Consider the following 21,220-nt stretch of genomic DNA (forward strand, 5'->3'; position numbering starts at 1 on the left):
CTTAGCAAATGTAAATTCTCTGAAAGGTCTGTTACGTACCTCGGACATGAAATTTGTGATGGAGGTATTAAACCCAAAGCAAAGTTAGTGGAAGCCATTGTAAACTCACCTGAGCCCAAGTCCAAGGAGGAGCTCAGATCGTTTCTGGGTTTAGCTGAGTTCTACTCGAAATTTGTTAACCAATTCTCACAAAAAACCTTTCACATGCGTATTTGATGAAGAATAAGTCACCTTTCTTGTGGGATGAAAAGTGTAAATGTGCATTTAAAGAAATTAAAGCAGCCATTGTTAATGCACCTATGCTGCAAGGATTTTACCCCTGTGCAAAAACGTATTTAACTACTGATGCTAGCGGGGTTGGTTTGGGAAGTGTTTTGTCACAGGTTTCTGAGCAAGGCGGTGAAGTGGTCATAGCTTTCGCTTCTCGTTCCTTATCGCCTTGTGAAGAAAAATACTCTGTGATCGAGCGTGAAACCTTGGCTGTTGTATGGTCAATGGAACATTTTCGCAAATTTATTTGGGGTAAACAATTCACCTTACGTTCTGACCATAAACCCTTAACTAAACTTCTTACTACGGAAGGTTTGAGCAGGGCGTCAGCTAGGATTGCAAGGCTGTCAATGAGGCTTCAGGATTATATGTATACCATACAATATGTACCTGGGGCGAAAAATGTGGTGGCTGATTTTTTAAGTAGGTTACCTTTGCCCATGAGGGAAATTGATCTTAACTCGTGGAATGATTATTGTGTTGCTGGAGTTTTTTCTAGTGCACAAGGTTTATCAAAAGAGGAATGGGAATCTGAATCTATCAAGGATGTTACACTAGAAGCAGTCAAAAACAAAATCAACCAAGGGTGGTTTGTCCAACCTAAAGCTGAAGTCCAGTATAAGCCATTCTGGGAGGTCAAAGATGAACTCAGTGTTGAGGATAATTTCTTGTGTCGTAGTGATAAACTTGTGCCGCCTTTTGGTGTGCGTCAAAAGATTATATCTTTAGGGCATGAGGGACACCCAGGTATTGCCAGAACCAAGAAGAATGTAAAGGCCTTATACTGGTGGCCGGGTATTGACATGGAGATTGAGAGGTCGGTGCGTGATTGTGTTCAGTGTGAATGTTCCGACAAAAGTCAAAAGACACTCAATCCCCCAATGTCATCTCTTAGTTGTCCTAAATTGCCTTGGGAGGATTTAGCCTTAGACAATATGGGGCCAATCATGTGGCAAGATGATTCTATTAAGCATATTCTGGTTTTAGTTGATTTATTTTCCAGGTGGATTGAACTGAAGGTTGTTGATAGGGTTAACACTGATGCTGTCATAACTTTTCTGGATGAGTGTTTTATCAGGGAAGGTCTTCCTGCATCTATTTTAACTGACAACGGTGTTCAATTCAAGTCTGATGCTATGAAAGTCTTTATGGATTCTACAGGTATTAAACAAAGGTTTTCAGCGGTTTACCATCCCCAGGGTAACTCAGTTGTCGAGAGAGTTAACAGAGTTATTAAGGGAACTTTACAACTTGCCAGTAAGAATAGGAAAGATATGTACAATGCATTAGATAAAATGTTGTGGTCATATAGAATCACTATTCATGAAACTTGTGGTGAAAGCCCTTTTGGTTTGATGAGAGGCAGATTTCCCTATTCCAAGTTAAATCCTGTATGGATGGGCAGGAGTAGAGAATACATTTGGAATGCTGATAAGGTCATTGACAACATATGTAAATCTCAGAACACGAGCAAATCTTACTATGATAAGAAACATGGGACTAAAGACACTCATGTTAGTGTTGGTCAATTAGTTAGGGTCAAGTTGACTAGGAGGGTTGGTAAGCTGCAACCTCGTTTTTCGGATCCTAGAACTATAACTAAAGTTATGCGTAACACTGTTATGTTGGATGATGGATCCATTCATCATTTAAGTAAGATTGCTTTGGCCAGGATGTCTAATCCTAGTAAAACAAAGAAGGAGGAGGTGGTTGATGTTGGTGAATTTTGGTGGTTATCTCCAGTAGGGCTGTCTGATTCAGGTTCTGTTTCTTCCAACCGTGATGAAGTTCCTTCTAATGGAATGGTTTGTCAGCCTCTGGTTCCACTGAGTGACTCTGAGGTCTTGGCAGATTCTTCGGAGTCTTTGCTCCCATATTCTCAATCTTCTTCTTCCCACACGTTTTCAAACCATAGTACTGATCCTTCACAGATTCCAAACAGTGTGGATTCATCCATTGATAAAGAGGTACATTTCCAAACTTCCACCAAATGTGGAAGGAAAATTGTTGCTCCAAAATTCTTAAAGGATTATGTTTGTAAATAATTATTTTTCTCTGTTTAATTTCTTGTTTTTTTTGTGTTTGTGTTATTTCATTCTTTTGTTGTTTGATCATTCTGTATATTTAAGGAGGGGGATGTGTAGTGATGTGTATTCCTTGTAACTAGTGTTGCATGTGCAGTAGAATTGTTATTAGAATTATTACATGTCATTCAGAATGTGAATATGTCATATGCTTAGAGTGCTGGTCAGTCCATTATTCTCTTTCAAGCTGGCAGCACCTTTTTACTACTGCTTTACATCTTTCAAATAAAGCTTTGAATTTATCTACATCTGCGTTGGACTCACTACAGGGCGGTGCAAATAAACATTTCCCGCTTACTGAGTAGGAAGAGTCACCCAACAGCATTTTCTACGCAAACATAAGAAAGCCAAGGTCACTTGTTAAGATCTATTTGAAGACCGAATATAACGTTCTCTACGCCGCGGTATACTGCCATCACTGTATGGGCGCCATTAATAGACCACTGTAACAAAGAGAATGCCCTTAGTGTTAGAGAAAACAATCCTCGTTAGTAGTTACACGTTCACAGTGTTTACAGATGCAAATGCAGACGCTCGGGGTGACACCTCAGTTTATGGATAATAAGGGAACTCTTTCATAAAAACAGTGGGGGAACTCCGACACTGGCATCCACCCGACTTGTGCCCTACCTGGTTCTAGATGTAACAAGCTGAAGCACTTTTTTCAGCCCGCCCTTCCCTATCAGTAAGTAACACCCCTTCCTTCACCATACTTCATATCAAATGAGACGAGCCTCTAAAGGTATTATCCCAATCACCATTGCAGACAGTGAGAATTCCTTTATCTGAAAATACAAACAAGACTTTTTCGACATTATCTTGTATACCCAGGACCAATTATTTTGTAGTACAATGGCCTCTCTGGCACTTGCACGTAAACACTGTTGTAGGCAATGTCCATCGTTGTGACATAACATTTCTGCCATTGTGCTGGAGAATATTCATTGTATCAAATAACATTCCAAGCACGGTGCCAGGGTACCACAGAACATTCCCCACTCCGTGCTAAAAAAGGGATGTATAACTGCGACAAAACACATACATATTTGTACCAGACAATATATTGATAATTGTGCCAGAAAATGTTTTTAAAACCGTGGTAGCGAAAATGAGAAGTACTTTGCCAGAGGAAACTGTCCGCATTTTGCCAGAGATTCTAATCTATGAGAATAATTTATAACGGCTGGTTCAAAAACATCTCTCCTTATAAAATGGCCGAATACAACAGGTTTTATTGGTCTCTTTTTCGAACTATTTCTCTTCTTGAGTTGTTTTCCCAATTTATTGTAAATTGAACCATGGGATTCAAATTGGTTGTAGAGATTCAAACTAGTCACTGTGCACCTTTGCCAGACAACATATGTAATTCACACAGCCCTACTGAAAACGGGTGACAAGCCTAAGCTCTTGCACTTGTTTGTGAATATCCCTATCCCACTGCCGCAAAGCTTTTTAAAAATATTGACAACTGAGTTTATTCGGCTGGTGCGGACAGGCAGGGGCATTAGCACTCGGAGATCATGACCCTGCCATTCATCAGGGTTCCTACTTGCTTTCCCAGACCCATACCGATGACATTTTTGTCTATGATCATTGGGACTCCGATGAGTATTACGCCTGCCATAATGCTACTTGGGATTGGGTTAGATGTTGAAAAGGGGACTCCTTTGTATAAATATAAACATTGATATTTGATTTTCATTGCAATGACAGTGGCCCGGTTGTGTGTTGCCTCTGATTGGCTTCAATCTGAACCTCCCGCGTTTGAGCGTTGGTGAGCCAAAATGTATAATTTATTTAATTTAGAATTGAGTATATTTGGTAAAGGGGGAAAGGAAACGTAAGATTGGGTTGTGCATTTGGGGGGCTTTTTGTGACCATATAATTTGGGAAGCTGTTAATTTATAATGTTTAGGTTTGTTACTGTGGAGCAATTTAAAAAAAAAAGAAAGAAAGGTTGGGGCCCTAGGCAGGCACCCACTTTGCCCATGCCTTGTAACGTCTCTGGCCCACACTACCTAACAACACAGGCCTGCTTTGCAGCATACTGGTACCTCCCACGCCACACTCATACCACACATTGTAACAGTGACGGACATGATGGAGATCGCTACGCTCCAGACTTGTCTCTTCAAACAAATTAATTATCCCGGGGTTGGCACCGCTGCAACAACCAATAGGGCAAGGAACATACAGAGCAGCCAGGCAAAGGTCCTCCCCAACAGCAGTCCTTCTAGATAATCTGGCACCGCCTCTGACCGAGAGAGCGGTAAAGGACTCTCTAAATAAACAGAAGCGGAGTTAGGACATAGATCCGTAGACCGGCTCTGTCCCTGTTACAATACAAAGACACTCTGGGTGTTTGGATCTATGTTATGTTATTATATGTTATTATAGGTCTTCTATAGCGCACGGCTACTCCGAGGAGTGTCCCGGCGCTTTGTACTACCAGACCTAAGAAGGAACAGACAAAACAGAACAGTGAAAATAAATACAAGCAGTCACAAATCCTAGAACAGGGCAGGAAGTCTCTAACAGGTAAAGAGCCAGGTCTTTAAGCCTTCCTGAACGCAAGTAAGTTAGGCGTGGAACGCAAGGTCAGAGGTAAGGAGTTCCACAGCTGAGGGGCCAACAGCCTAAATGACCGTCCTCCAATGCGGGCTTTTTTTATTCGGGGGACTACCGCAAACGCAAGGGACTCCGATCTCAAGGATCGTGCCGGATGGTAAAAAGCCAGCCTCCTTTGCAAGTATTGAGCTCCCGTGGCATGCAGAGCTTTGCGGGCCAGCGTCATAGCCTTGAATATTATCCGCTTCCGGATGGGGAGCCAATGTAGAACTTGCAATAGACACGAGGCACTGGCTCGCCTATGCAGGCCAAAGATGGCTCGCGCGGCAGCATTCTGGGCCACCTGTAGGCGTTGTAGGAGGTACTCCGGGAGGCCAAGGTATAAGATGTTAGCTATGACACCTTCAGGCAAGCAGTCCGGTTAGACAGCACAACATTCCCATAGGAGCTACACAAATCCATTCCACTCACAAAGGTTATTACTATGGAGTTTAGTAGCTGTCAAACCATGTCAGAGAAGTTGGATATATACCAGCGTGCAACTATGGGAAAACTATCTGGGCAAGCTATGGGATGTACGCAAATGGTCCTATTGCTGCGCTCGGTTGCAAGCCATATCAATAAATTACAGGCACAAGCTCTGCCATTTTAAATTCCTGCATCAGCTATATCTTACTCAACAAAATACATTTGAAAGCACCACGCCACGAATGCCACTGATGCAATAAACGAAAAGTTGATTTTTCTTAACCTAACATGGACCTGTGGGTATATTACTACATTCTAGGAAGAGATAATAGACACTACATCTCTCATAGCATATAGGGTTCGAATATACCCAAGTCTCCAGTTGTGACCATACTACGATACGTGGCTGGCGTGCCCAAATCCGTAAGACCACTAACTCCGTTAGCACTTCTGTGTGCAAAAAAGGAAATAGGCGTCCACTTGACGAAGGGACAAGTGCCGTCACAGGCCAGGTGGCGCAGAAGGGCTGCGAACTGTAAAGTAAATGTGGAAACATTTCCAGTCGTGCTTCCGAAGGCTTCGATAGGCAAGGACATCTGACCGACACCAAGAGCATATATTGAATATTTCTATTACACTACGCCAGTGTAAGCCCTGGAAGCAAAAGGGTGGCCTAACAAGAAACCAACTACTATGACACTGGAGGGGTGGGGCAATTAAGGGGGACTGATCGCCTCTTCACCAGTTTTTGATGTGTGGGGTGCACATCTTTGACATGTAAGCAAATGACCTGCGACAATTACGCTCAGCAGAAGTGTATACTATTTATTGTTGTGCATTACGTTTAATGTAACAATTAAACATGACATTTAGTGTCCCACAGAAGGAGGCCATCATTGTCCTGCAGACATTAGAGAACCAGCCAGCTTAGCAGAAAAAAACAGACAGGCAGATAGGCGAGAAGCCCAATGGCGAGAAGACGGACAGTCACAGAAAGCTATATTGTTAAGCACATAGGCAACATTCTCTCCGAAAAAGATGTGTTGATGTGCTAATATAGGTTAAGAGTGTTGTTTGGATGGCTTCGAGACTGCAGCAGCAGCTTCGTGCCACAGAATGAAGCAAAGGGGCACCCAGCCAAAACCTGCAAAAAAGGTTACAAAGCTTGGAGCACTGTCAGATAAGAACCGCAAACGGAATAAGCAGCAGGAAGGGGTTACTTCAGGCTTTTATAAAATCTCTCATGGATTGTTGCATTTCCTCTGAGGGCTGCCGCTGGAGGACCTCGACAGACTCCAGAGAACTCATGACACAGCAGTGTGGATTGTAAAAAATGACATCATCAGGGACCAATGTTCTTAAACACACTACTCACTCCATTTAATCCCTGTCCAGAGCAGAGGAGCATCTGGTTGAAGGAGAGCTGTGATATATTATAGAAGCATGTCAGTGCTCTGAAATGGACTACTTAGGCCCTTCACGTCACTCTATACTGTAGCATACATTTCTTCCTCTGAAATGCAGGGGCGTTGTCTTACATCTCACGGGCAAGACACTAATTAAATCACAAAGATGGTTTGTTGCATTACTATGAGGAATAGGCGGCCTGCAGTCTCAAAAGCTATGAATTACGTGATATATGCGGTTCTTACCATGGGAGCATAATGTAGGCTAATTTAGTTCCCAGTCGGCCTCACAGAAGCCTCATTTTAAGATACTGGGGTCTCCTAAGCCATCATTTCCCTTCTGGTCCTAACAGGCCACCCTTTACCTTCCCCAAAAGGATACCTGGAAGCCCACACAGCCGACAGGTAGGTAGCGACAGTCTTCCAGCATGTTCAGGTACTCGGCAACCAGAGCGGCTGAGTGGACAAGGCACTGGGCCGCCTCTGCATGGTTGCCGCGTTCCGAGTGCTTTCCGGCCATGTTCTGAAGCCAGGTCAGGCGCAAATCGGGCGATGCCTGGTACCCTTTCGCTATCCTGCAAGGAGACAAAAAACACAAGATGGTGAGATTATGGCCAGTCACCATTCTTCCACATGCAGAGGATGCTGTGACTGGTCAAATGAAGCAAAGGCCAATAGCAATACAAACATGTCCTGCTCTCCAAGTATCACTGCCCCAGAGAAATGTTGTGTCCTCTTTCAAACACAACATTCACATTGTCTATGCTTCAAGGATCACCGCAACATTATTTATGATCACAACAGATAGGCTTGAGCATAGATGACGTTTAAAGTCGCTCCCACTTCAAGCGGTTGCAGATATTCGGTCACCCTGGCATTCCTGACATCGATCTCATGACTCCGCATCAAGGGATGAAGCCTCAACCACATTACCCCTTTTCATACTTAATCAACACTTTAACCCACAGAAAATATTGCGATGGCACTTTTATTTAACACCTCACAGACCGGCAACCTCACCACATTCTTAAGCTAGCCCAGCACTTTGTGAAGCTTGGCATACACACAGGAAACTTCACACTCAATGAATCATCATCTTTTAGGGATTAAACTCAGAATGATTTGTTTAAATTAAAGGTGGCCTTGCTTCTCTCTCCAGTATCCTCGATGACTCATCGTCAGGTACTATTCTTTAAGTTTGTTTCAACAACTAGGGATTGGGACTGCAACCCCAAAAACATGTAGGCCGCTGGATTTCTACAATAGCAGCATATGGTATAAGTCTGTAGTTCCAACCCATTGGCCTTCGTTAGCAGTAGCCTGGAAAAATTCCCCTAATTTCTCTTACCCCAGGAATTACAATTACCTGGGGTCTGGTAATGTAGGGAGGGGCGAAATATGCAGGTATCTGAGTTAGAAAGCCAATTCCAGCCTTCTTTCACCAGTATTTCACAGAGAAAACGTGTCTACTTCAAGGAGGAGCAATCGTAGGGTGAAATACAAAGGAGCTACAATTCAAATGGAGCCAGTAACGAATGTAACAGGCTGAATCTGAATTATTAGGACAACTGCAATTAGGGCCTTAGTCTCCACTGCCTTTTCCCTGTTCTGTTCTACAATAGTCAACCAAATGCACACCACTATGATTACATTGAGCAATTCCAAAGACATGTTGTTCCATGGATGATATAATAGGACTATTTTGAATATGATTCAATTGCTTCCTAAATTATCACTGATTTCCAAGGAGGCTAGTTGCACACCATTATCAATGAGAAGTTTCGGGGCGAACCCTTCCACTGAAACGCCTAATCCATGAACTTCTCCACTGCATTGCAGTGACAAAGAAAGACCGAAACATGGCCTACAAGAACAGCGAGGAAAACCCTACTAATAACCTTTCTACCACTGTGATTTCATGACAACTAGTCCTCACCGTGCACAGTTTGTTTTGTACATTACATTCACCAACCAGTCACATCTGCTAGTCAGGCTGTCGATCGCACATGCTTCTTTAAAGGACTACAAGCTCACCACCACCTCACATAGCTCTTTCTCCCCAAGATGACCATTCACTGTAAAAAGCACAACCTACACACTCCAATTTTCCTTGCAACTGAATCCTAATTTTGAAACATCTCTTGTTATTCACCCTCAAGATGAGAATTATTTTTCTGCCAGATTAACACAACACATTAGTATTGGGTCAGCTTGGTGCACCTGCTGAACGCTGTGCACAACCGGAGCTATAAGAGTATTTAGTCTGCTGCACTTATTTACTCACTTATGAGTCTTACATATATCCAGTACAAACTAGTGGGATGCGCAACAATTCGTATACCTCCTAAGAACTTACCATTCTTCAAATATTAAAAACATAATTCTTTATAAATCCAGTCACAATGAGAAAAAAAAGCAAACAAAAGAGCACGCTCTATTATAGAAAACCGTGGCACGTGCATTCGGCAAGAGCATCGTGGCCCAACTGGCTGGACAAAAAACCTGAGCCAAAGAGGACATGTGACAGTATAATCTTACCTCATATCCATTCAGTTTACAGAAGCACTAACTGCTCTCAGGAGTACAATGAATTTATAACTTCAAGGCCTGAGGCACTAGAACCTTTGTGCATCTAACCAACATGCCCCTTGATGACACCTCTTCTCCTATTATCTCCATCTAAGCAGAATGTAACGCAATGGATATTATTTCAAATTATGATTTTTTTTCTATGAAATTTCCTAACAATGGCTTTCAAATTCTTTGTGTGTAAATCAGATGTATGCTTTTGCCACATCACTTGGTAACCCTCGAAGCCTGTCTTACGTAACTCAAACCACATGCACAGTTAATAAAATACCTCCTTCACTAACACGACTTGTGTAATTCCTTGACTGTGCAGAACTTCCAGTATGGCGATTCACTGTAACCTGATCCTTAATAACATTTGCTTAAGTGGAGCAAAGCTGGCACAGAAACGTACCCATTGTCTGTGCTTAGTGACACGAAGTCGGCCCGACACAGTCTCGTAAAGGGGAATGACGACTTCCGGTCAGCGGTCCTGTCCGCCTCATTAGGATGCGACGGAACACTGTTCGATCACATTCCGACATTTCCCTATGGGAGCAGCATTAAGCTTGTAAACCGGCTTTAATACATGCTCCAATAGGGAAATGGGAGGTGCTGTTTATCCCTGCATCCGTGGCAGGCCTTGGGGTGCAGAGACCAACAGCACCCCTGCTGGGAGCCCCCAAACACGCTTTCCAGGCCGGCATGGAAACAATGCCGGAAACTGTGCTTCGTAATTCCAAGGGCAGAAAGGCCCACCCTTTAGAATTACGATCCGGTTCCAACCGGCCGACAGGCTCCTTGAGCCTGTCGGAGCCAGCCAGAATGACCGGTCGGTATCAATTCCGACCGGCTGATACATAATCAGCCGGTCGGAATTGAAACTAACGATGGGGGTCAGAAAGCCTTCAACAGAAGGTAGGAGACTTTCCAACCTCCTTCATAATAGGCCCCTACGTTTGTTATGCTTTTATGAGCTGAACCTACATAATTGCTGTAATTGATATTCAGCATTGCCACTTCTACTTGACATCTGCGGTCTCTCAGGCACTACTGTTCAGGTGCACAAGATCTTACTTACCACCACTATAGCCTGATCCGGGATGCACTTCATTCAGCCAAACCTCTCCCAACACCTTTTCAGCCCTACGGTTCGGCCTATATGGCTGACAAATGTGCTACTCTTACTATGACCCAACCTTACAGGTGGAGGCCAGTCTCTGGAATGCCGTGGTAGACTTCCCTTTTCTCACCTTGTCTCTCATACCCCCCAAAAAAATCTTTCAAGGTTCACATTAATTTTGGTGCTATGTAGCTTGTTTGGCTTCTTTAAGCACATCTCAAAGCCATGTGGAGCGTACCTTCTTCAATTAAATCAAGCAAATGACCAAATATTTGCAGACTTCTCAATTGTGGAACAATGTCGCTCCGTCCTAAAGGTTCCCCGGTGGATGGGGAGAAAAAGTGATGATATTTTTCTGCCTCTCTTAAAATCAGCCACTCTCCACTGGGGAAGATGTTCGAATCACACTTGAGCATGAGGGAGTGCGTTGATAAGGAGAGGCTGCTTCATACATTTTTTTAAATCTCACAAAGGATGACCCGGACTCTTACTCCTAGGAGCTTGATTTTGGTTCTGTAACCTCACCTTATGATGCATTCTGTGGGTACTCCCGGAGTTTACTTTTCTGGCAAAGAAAAAATGGATGGAGAGGAGGGCCACGTGAAAGGCATACAGGAAAAAACCCTCATACCGGAAAGTCAGAGGCCAAGCTTTAGACAGGCAGGGTGGAAGTTTCCTTGTACCTGTACATTAAATCGATCAGCATTTCGGGGTCTCCCTGGTGTTCTTTCATCTTTACGGTGTCTGTCAGGATCATGTGCAGATTGAAGACCAGGTCCTGCACCTGAAACACAAAGGACAAATGAGTAAGGCTGCTGTAAGCTTCTCCCCTCCCCTCATGGAGGCTCATACATGTAGGTCAAGTGGGAAGTGAGGACGAGATCCTGAATTTCCTGGCTCTACAAGTGGCCACAAAGGCCTTGTCTAATGGAGGTGCCTCCAAACACACTCAGGCAAAGTTATTGTTTCCCTACCTGCTCGGGGAACGTGGTCTCCCGGAGATCCAAGTCTGCTTCAGCATAAGTCAGAATGGTTTTCAGAGAACGGCGCAGGTATTCCTCATTGAAGGTCTGCGAGGTCCCCACCAGAGAAGATAGTGACATGGTCACCTGCATTTTCACACGTGCAAAATTCTGCATTGTTGAAGATAAAACATTGCATTCTATTAATAGACAGGAAATTTGAAAGGAACATATGATTGAATAATATCTGACAATGACAGAGTAGTACCCCCTCAACTCATACAGAAAAGACTGGTCTTTCATGTAAAGGCTTTTCACTGGTATAATAAAGCAGGACAGACTAATGACTTCACTCTCATATTGGGTCCGTACAAAGGGTTACTTAGATCATGCGACTGCCAATCAGATGGCTCTTACCAATTAAGGGGTATGACTGGGCACGGGCGGAGCTCGACCACCATTTTTAAGTTCTCTTTTAAACTATACAGTTCATAGGAAATTGTCAAAACCGGATTCTCATGAATATATTTTTATGCCAACTTCAACCACAAATCGGTTTTTCCAAGTTTAATACTGTGAAAATATTGTTACTGAAATATTGCAGACACCAAGTCGGGAAAAGATTCAAAAAAGTTCCCACAAAAGAAGAAATGGTCTTCAAAAATGAGGAAATTAGGTAGTAAAGCATGACTATGAGAGGAGGTTTCATTTTCTGTTTTTTTACAATGTTTGAATCCCCTGCACAATGAATGAAAGTAGTTATATCTAGCTTGTTCCCTGGGTATGAAGGTAAAAGGCTGGGTTCAGGCCTTGGATTCCAGATGAAGCTTGAAAAAACACACAAACTTGAGAAAACTGTTTTCAAATATGATTTGTAACAGCTCAGGGACTCCAAGCCCCAGCAGCAGTCTGTTACTTGTGCACACAGGGAAAATGACAGTTGTGGGTTAGTTAATTTAGTGTCATCAGCAAAGGGATCAGAAAGAGGGATTAGCCAGGGAAGGGTTCTGTTTCTTAAAATCAGACACATTCCTAGTTAAAAAAACACAATAAATAACATGTAGTGCATGGTTTGAATATTCAATGTGCTTTACCAAGACGAGCGTAATGCTCCCCAAATGCAGTGTTTGTGATTGAATATGGAGATTTATTACAGTACACGTTTCATTTATTTTTCCCTGATGAGGATCACATGATCCCAGTGAATTTCAAATGTTCAAAAAGTAAAACGTGGATAAATAAAAAAAAACACCCATGTACTGTACAAAAAAGGTAAATAAAGGGTAACGTTTATGTTTCTAGAATGCAAAGACAGTGTGCTAGTGAACCACACAACCTATGTTTTTGAGAGATTTAAATAAATGGCCCAAACACTCCTTAATGACAGTAAAGCACAACATCACCTGCTATGTATCAGCTATATATTTTATAGTGTTAAAATAACTTTTCTATTCTTTTCTTTACCATTTTAACAAAAGCAGTGACTTTTACCGCTTTAAGTAAAAAGGTTCCAAATCAATGTATCTCCACTCGAAAAGCTGGTAACTGTTTTTAGGAAGAAACGGCTGGCCTTTGCTACTTGCAAGAGAGTCAGCTACACTGATCAGTGATACTCCTTTGTTTTTCCATTCACTTACATTCCCTATTTCGAAGTTCTGTCGCATGAGGAGGTAGAGAGAGGCACTGGCATGGGTGCGTACAGTGCCCACACTACTGCTGCAGTGACGGAGGAGTCGGAGGCAGAGGTCTGCGCAGAGCTCGGTGTCCTCTTCGAACAGCATCTCAGGAAACTGCACGGCAGAGACAACAGGAGGCATGTCAATACAGGCAAAAATTTCTCTGGAGTTAAAGAGGACTTTCAAGGTTCATGCAGTAATCAAAACCGATTCAGTACACAACAGGAGCCATTACATTAATCTAAAATATACAGAATTCACAGACCCAAACTCATCCACCAAAGTGAAACTAAATCATACGTGGACTTAAAAGTATATCTGTCAGTGTTAATTTGGAATTTAAATCAAACCAAATTAATCCATAACAGTAATTAAATCAACTTCTTGATCAACAATACATATCAAATCCACCAACTTGAAAATAAATCAAAGAAACCAAAAATTTAAATAGTCTAGTCTAAGATCTGCTTAACAAATCTAATATTCAATCTCTAATGTCAAAGGCAAATCAGACTAAAGATAATCAAACCAAGATCTGCTCACTCAAAATAAATAAATAAAACAATTCTATTAAATTTAAAAGGCAACATTTGGTTCAAAGTAAAACAACACCAACCCACATTCATACAGATGATTATATTTAATTAAGAGAAATATGTAAAGGTTACATACCTTTGGTAACACTCTTTCTGGCTGATACTATACCTCCCTCCAAATTACTCACCTTTTGAATATCCCAGGTGCCAGTCTGGATCCGTAAATTCAATATCTCGCTCACACTTGTAGGGAGCACTGGCTCCACATCGGCGCTGCATGCAACACCTCTTATGTCACTGAAGACTCAAACCACCCCATTGTGAGATGACACAATTACTATTCTTTTTTATAACACAATTTGAAGGCGGATGGATAAACCAATATCAACAAAATAGCAGGAGTTTTCTATAATATGTTGGAGTCACATCAAGAAGAAATGTGGTGTAAAAAGTCATGCAACGGAAAGAAGGGTGGGTAACTGAGGAACCTGCATAATATACACCAGAGCGTTACCGAAGGAGAAGTAACTTTCTTCTGAAGGACAATTCTAACTGCAGATTCCTCGCCTTTTGATTAGATTCCCAAAGCAACCCCCCACCAGGAGGTGGGTGCATGGTACATTTTTTTTTTTTTACACCAAGTTTTATATAGCGCAAACTTGACCCGAAGGTATCAGAGCGCTTTACAAGAGCACCAGTTGGGTTACATAAGGACACATTCATTTTTGTTAGGCACAGGGAGATTTGTGATTTGCCCAGAATCACAGGATGTTGTGCGTCCTTGGCGAGACTCGAACCCGGTTACCCAGAGTTAATGTGGACAGCCCTAGCCGTTAGGCCACATCCTCTCCCAGTTATACCAAGAAATCCGAAAGAGCTGAACAAGTAATGCGACACTCCCATCTCAGTTCAGAATCCAAACAATAATGCTTTTCAAAGATGTGGGAGGATACCCTGGTTGCCAAACTGCAAATGTCTGCCATTGGCAGGCGTCTTCCCAGTGCAGAAGTGGAACACCTGGCTCTGGTCGAATGAGTACAAATACATTCTAGTGGTTCTTTGTGTGCCATAGCGTAGCAGATCTTGATGCTCAGAATTGTCAATCTTGATATTATCCTCTTGCACACTGCCGACACATAGCCCTTAACAGTGCCTACCGTGCAACTTTGTCAGGCCAATTAGCGAGGAAATCCAAGAATGTCAGACAAACAGGCCCGAATAGGATCTGCAGAGTTGCCAGTACACCATGTGACAAACTTATCCAATCGGACTAAATAGACAATTTTGGTGGAGTGTGTTCAGAAGCATAAGAGAACATCCACCACTTCAGGGAGCAGGAAAAAAGAAGATAGGTTGCCCTGTTCAATCTCTAGGCATATAGGTGGAGGCTCTGGAGGCTGGGGTATAGAATCTGCCCATGAGAGTAGGTCTACCCTGTGAGGGAAATAATGCGTGGGAGGGCAGAGGAAGAGGTGAATGAAATCGGTAAACAAGACCCTTTGTGGCTACTCTGGGGCAATTAGGATTACTTGGGCCCAGTCGAGGCAAATCTTGCTCAGAACAAAAATAATCAAGGATATGGGAGGAAACAATTCCCCTATTGCTCCTGCTTTGGAACTAGTAGGGCAAAACATTTCAAGCAGTAAGCGTTTTCTTGAATGGCAAAACAGTCTATCAGAGGGGTCTCTCATAACAGGCAGATGTCCTGGACCACTTCTGGATGAAGACACCACTTGTGGTCAGCAAATTACATCGCATGAGGCAATCTGCTTGAACGTTGAGCTCTTTGGCCAGGTGATTTGCTACTTAGCAGATCTGGTGGTTCTGTGCCCAGTACAAGAGTTGCAGAGCTTCTTGGCAGAGATGGTATGACCCACTCCCCTCTTTTTGCTGCTGTACCACATTGACGTTGTATTGTCTGTCAGAATCTGAAAAATACATCCGCAAAGGGAATGGAGGATGACCTTGGGAGACAGTCGTATCTATTCTTCTGGACACCAGTGGTCTCTTATCTAGAATTTCTCCAGGTGAGCGCCGCAATCTGGAGTGCAGGCATCTGTGATCACTGTTGTCACTGCAGGGCGAGGGTGAAACTGATTTCCTTGTGTAAGGTTGCCGCTTACACTCCACCACTGAAGGCCTGCTGCTGTGTCCCTGGAGATTTTGATATGTTGGAACCACTGCCTGTAGAGGCACCAATCGAGGGCTCTTACGTGCCAGCGTGCAAGGGTGACCAACAGAATGCAGTAAGCTAGCAGACGTAATACCATCAGGACTGGAATGTTCGCTCCATTCCAAAACAGAGGAATCAGCCTGAATATCTTGAACCCTCTGAGGAGGAGGGATGGCTAGACTTAATGTGGTGTCCAGTACTGCCCTTATGAACAGGCTGTGCTTAGAGGGCACCAGGTGGGTTTTAGACTTGTTGATTAAAAAGCCAAGGTCGGACAACAACTTGGTTGTCACCTGCAAGGGGATAGACACCATCTCCAGAGAGATGAGTTTGATGAGACAGCCGTCCAGGTAAGGAAATACCATAATTCCTGCCTGTCTGTGATGGGTTGCAATCACCTTCATGAAGACTCAAGGAAGGAAAGTGAGGCCAAAGGGAAGGACCGGAAACTGGTAGTGCTCAGACCTGACCGTGATTATAGGAAAGGAATGGTGAAAATAGGCTTCCTTCAGGTCGAGAGGAACTATCCAGGCTTCTGCTTCCAGTGCAAGCAAAACCTGTGTTAAGGACAGAATTTTGAAATTTTCCTTCTAAAGGAACCTGTTCAGAATCCTGAGGTCTAGGCTCGGGTGTAGGCCTCCATACTTTTTGGGACCAGGAAGCACTTGCAGTAGCACCCCGAACCCTGTTCCAGCTCTGGAACAAATCACACTGCAACCTTCAAAAGAAAGGATTGAACCTCTTGTTGGAGTACACACAGATCTGGCAAGGGTGAATCTGGACTGGGAGGGATAGGAGAACATATTTGTTGAAAGGGTGGGGCATACCCCTTATCCACAACCTGAAAGTCCCAAAGGTCTTAAGTTCTGGTCTTCCAAACTTGTGGAAAGGAGGATACCCGTCCTCCAAAGGGGTTGGTGAGTTTGGGCATGTTGGACCTTGGGCTACTTCCTTGCGGTGGCTGGGGAAGTGAAGAAGGAAGAGGAGGCGGGAGTGAGAGGGAGGGCACGTTAGTCCTTTGCCTCATCCTCCAAGTTGTCTGCACAGTGGATTCGCCTCCTGTTGTTGCTGGACGCAAGGCTGATGGCTTCAAAAGGAGAAGCCCCTGCCGAAGCACTGAACTGGTTTGAGTTTTGAGCTTAAGAGACCTGGCTGTGGCCTTGTAGACCATGAATCTCTCCAAAGCAGAATCTGTTTTGGAACCGAACAGCTGAGAGTCGTTGAATAGGAGAGCCATAAGAGTGGTTTGCATGTCCTGTGAAAAGCCACATTTTCGCAGCCATGCATGGCAACATAGGGAGACAGATATCCCCCTGGCCAAAGCAATCAAAACATCCATGTGCAAGCTAAAGTTGAATGACTTGCTTCCCTGCAGCTTGACCATCCCCTATCAGCTCAGCTGAAGATCGTCTGACAGATTGGGAAAGGATTGCTTGTGCTGAGTCCAGCAGAGCATAAGCACATCTGCCAAGGAGACCAGTGGCATTAATGGACTTGAGGGACATGCTTCAGGCAGAGAACATCTTTTTAGGAAATTGTTCCATCTTCTTTGACTCTGTCAGATGGTGTAGAGGGAAAGGATTCTGGTGTCCGCTTCAAGAAGCATGCAGTAGCAGGCTCGCCAAAACAAGATGTGAGGAGAGGAAGGCGGAATCACCCAGAGATGGCTTTCATCTTCGGGCAATGGCTCTTGATAATGTGTTAGAAGTCGTCAGCTTCTCCCATTTCCCTTAATTGGGTTCTGTTATGGCCTTCATTAACAGTGAGTAATGGCTCAGACATGTGGAAGGCTGAATTGAGGATACTAGACTTTATTTCTGTGTACAGAAGATGCAGGGCTTACATGTCGCCTGCCCTTCTAATGATTCAATGATAGGAGTTCACCATGGGTGGTTGAAGCCTAATCAGGGATAAAGGATCTACTCTAGAGAAATAGCCATCCCACTGGCATCTTTTAGGCCCGCAAAACTTGGGTCCAAGAGGACTAACCATCTCCATCGTCATCTGTAGCGGGGTCATCTTGAGGCTCTTTTACTTTGAAAAAGTATTGGCCATCCTCTGCTAGTCTGTGTGCCTGGCTTCTAGAGCATTAGAGTGGGTAATTTCATTGGTAGCAGAGACTCCGTCCCAAATTTGTTGCGGCACTAGTGGAGTTGGAAACAGTGTTTGTAGCGGGGAGGTGTTGACTGTGGTGCAGGTGGAGCTGCTTGGAGCACTGGTGAGGTTGTCTGTGGCAACCTCACCTTCAAGCTCCTCACCCATGCACTCAGGAAACTTCAAGACACTGGACCAGCATATCTCAACAGACAACTCACCTTCTACACCTCGAACCGCCAGCACCGCTCCGTCGACCGCGCCCTCGCATTAGAAGAGTGACCTCCGGCGGCAGATCGTTCTCCTACCTCGCCGCCAAGACCTGGAACACCCACCCCATCCTCCCACAGCAGACCCAAGACCTACCAACCTTCAGGAAGCTACTCAAGACCTGGCTTTTCGAGCAGTAGGAGCACCCCCCGTGCCTTTAGACCCTTACGGGTGAGTAGTGCGCTCTACAAATTTCCTGATTGATTGATTAAAGTATGATTTGATTTGATTGATTGGCACCAAAGACATCAACTGTGGTGCCAGGGAGATATTTGAGTCCAGCGCTGAAGGGGAAGAGCTTGGATTATCCAATGGCGGGGGCCTCATCCTCCGCATTAATCCCGATGGCAGAGGTTGTGCCAGAGTCTGACTCGACCACAACACTAGAGGGAATGAGAGAAAGTGCGCCAAGTACTAAGTGTAGGAAAGTCACCTTTTTGACATGGTCACCCCCACTTTTTTCCTCGTATTTTGATAGACGCCCACTGGGGTCCTGCTATCCAGGTGCCCAGTGCCAGATCTCTTTCCATAAAACTCTACATGTGTTCCCCCAATTGGCAATACCTTTAGCACCCCCTCTAAGTCCCTAGTAAATGGTACCCCTGGTACCTAGGGCAGGGGGCTGAAGAGGGTCCCTAAGGGCTGCAGCATATATTGTGCCACCCTAAGGGGCCCCTCAGCACACTCATGCAAACTGCCATTGAAGGCTGCATGACATGGTGAAGTGAAAAGTGAAGACACAACATGGCACCTGCAGACACTTCATGTAATATAAGTAAGTCCCCCAACAGCAGGCATTACAGCCCTAAGGCAGGGTGCATTATATTACATGTGAGGACATATCTGTATGAGCGGATATAGCCCTGTGATGTCCATGTCGATTCTTGGACATTGCCAGTGAACAGGGAAGCCATTTTGAGTGTATGTGCTTGACACTTGTGATTACCAGTTTTCCAGCAAAATAATGGCTTCACTGAAACTAAAGATGTTTGGTATCAAACTTTTTGTATTAATAAGCCCATAGTGATTCCAGTGATTGATTTATTAATACATGCACCCAGAGGGCACTTTAGGGGTACCCCCTAAAAACCTACAAACCTCTTGTGTACTGGCTGACTGGTGTAGACCAGTCTGCCACCACAGACGGTTTCTGACCCCCTGCAGGTGAGAGACCATGCTGTGAGTGCAGAAAAAATGCCTGCTCTGGCCAGAGGTGTTGTCATCTCCTCCAAGCAGGATGGCTAAGAGATCAGCATATCTAGGCAGGAGGCTTCAAAGGCCTCTGCTGCCTTTGATATGCAACCCCGGCTTCCCCAGGCTTGGGAAATTGGCTGTAGGGTGGGCCCGACCACGGGACCAGGAGTAAAATGTGATGACGGTGGTTTAGTGGTCGATATCCCCATACCAACCAGTGATGGAGTTTTAACTCTCTTGTCCAGGGAAGGAGGCAATATGCGATGTGGGCCTTCTATAAGTGATATATCAAGGGGGGGAGGCCGATAGGCGGGAAATTAGAATGACGAGCCCCATAGAGGAACACGGGGATGGCAACCAAGCAGTAACTGGTAGATTGCCAACAGGGAATCAGGACACTAATGGACTAAGTCTTGCCGCGCCCGTGAATAATATTGCGATCCTATCCTGGAATATTTCCGGGCTAAGATCAAAAAGAGGGGACATTAACTGGAAGTATCCCACCTGTATTATTGATGCTACTGACTATCTATGCACACGTTTAACTGTTATATTTGTATTATTGATGTGCTGTAGTACTTATGTGTAACCCCACTCTCTTGCTGGCATTCCCAGCCGTGTAAAGCGCTCTGATATCTGCAAAGATCCTGTTCGCGCTATATAAAACTTTCAAAATAAATAAATAAATAAAGGCTTTTCTCGCAGCTTACCACGTTATTGCTTTGCAGGAAACATGGGAAGCTACGGAAAATTATTACTTGGATGGTTATCAATCATTCACTAAATTTGCAATTCCATCTACAATGGGGAGATCTAAGGACGGCCTTCTGTTGTTACTTAGTTTGAAAATACTATACAAAGCTGTTTTAGTAGGGACATGCTCTCCAAATATTTTGGCAGTAAGACTGGAGGGTGATAACCTGCCAAATATCCCAGTGGTAAACTTTTATAATTCCTTTACCAGGATTGATGAGCTAGGACATTTACGAGCATTATCCGGGTTCTTGGAGGATTATGAGGAACACAACACTGTTTTATTATTTGTTAGTCCTTGGTGATTTTAATACTCATGTAAGTCACATGCATTGTTTAGAGAACATTGATTCCGAGGAAGACCCCTTTGGTGATACCCATTTTGAGCACACTAGGAGTGGGGTCTATCTGGAGAGTGTTTTATCATCAAATTACTTGTTTGCCCCAGTGCAAGGGGATAATCAGCACCTTGTTCCAACTTTCAATGGCCAAGGTATTGATTCTACAATTGACTACATTTTTGTGTCATGCAGTCCGAGGGATTCACTAGGTCCCTTCATTGTAACACAGAGAGGCTTTAGTGACCACAACCCACTTACGCTGAAATATTAAGGCACTCAACACTGAATGTACCACATCTACTATTTTAATTTGCAATATAGTCTCCAAAAGCCAAGGCCGTAAGTTAAGGTGGGAGGTCATCACTCCTGGTGATTTTCTGGAAAACCTGTACAGTAGTAACAACACGGATCTGACCACCTGCTTATATGGTAACTCAGTCCCAATGGACATTTTGGCTGCTTTTAATTGTAATACAGTACAGGTAGCAGCAAACCTGACTAGGAAAAGCAAAATCAGGCCTAAGAAACTAAAAAGCTGGTTTAACCAAGCTTGCAGCGACACCCACGTGGCACGTGGAGGTGCTTAAAGAGCCTGGCAAAGATTCACAGACCGTTGCGGAGGCAAGAAGGGCCTATAAAAAGGCCATTAAAGGGAGAAAACTGGAGTTAAAAGATATGGCTTGGGAGGAACTTACCAAAGTGAGTGTACTGAAAAGTAGCACTCAATTTTGGAA

General features: G+C 44.0%; 1 protein-coding gene across 7 annotated transcripts in view; it reads right to left on the reverse strand.

Moving 5' to 3' along the window:
- The window catches only part of LOC147748470 (dedicator of cytokinesis protein 7-like), a 476,862-nt gene that overhangs the window by 86,182 nt on the left and 369,460 nt on the right, over positions 1–21,220 (reverse strand). For all 7 annotated transcript variants that reach the window (XM_086962164.1, XM_086962156.1, XM_086962145.1 and 4 more), the window contains 4 exons: positions 13,087–13,239; positions 11,462–11,620; positions 11,171–11,271; positions 7,179–7,371 (listed from right to left, as the gene is read on the reverse strand). In XM_086962164.1, coding sequence (XP_086818290.1) covers positions 7,179–7,371; positions 11,171–11,271; positions 11,462–11,620; positions 13,087–13,239 — 606 coding nt within the window. The remainder of the gene's footprint in view (positions 1–7,178; positions 7,372–11,170; positions 11,272–11,461; positions 11,621–13,086; positions 13,240–21,220) is intronic.

The sequence above is a fragment of the Lissotriton vulgaris genome, chromosome 1_1 (genome assembly GCF_964263255.1).
Source record: "Lissotriton vulgaris chromosome 1_1, aLisVul1.2, whole genome shotgun sequence".
NCBI lineage: Eukaryota > Metazoa > Chordata > Amphibia > Caudata > Salamandridae > Lissotriton > Lissotriton vulgaris.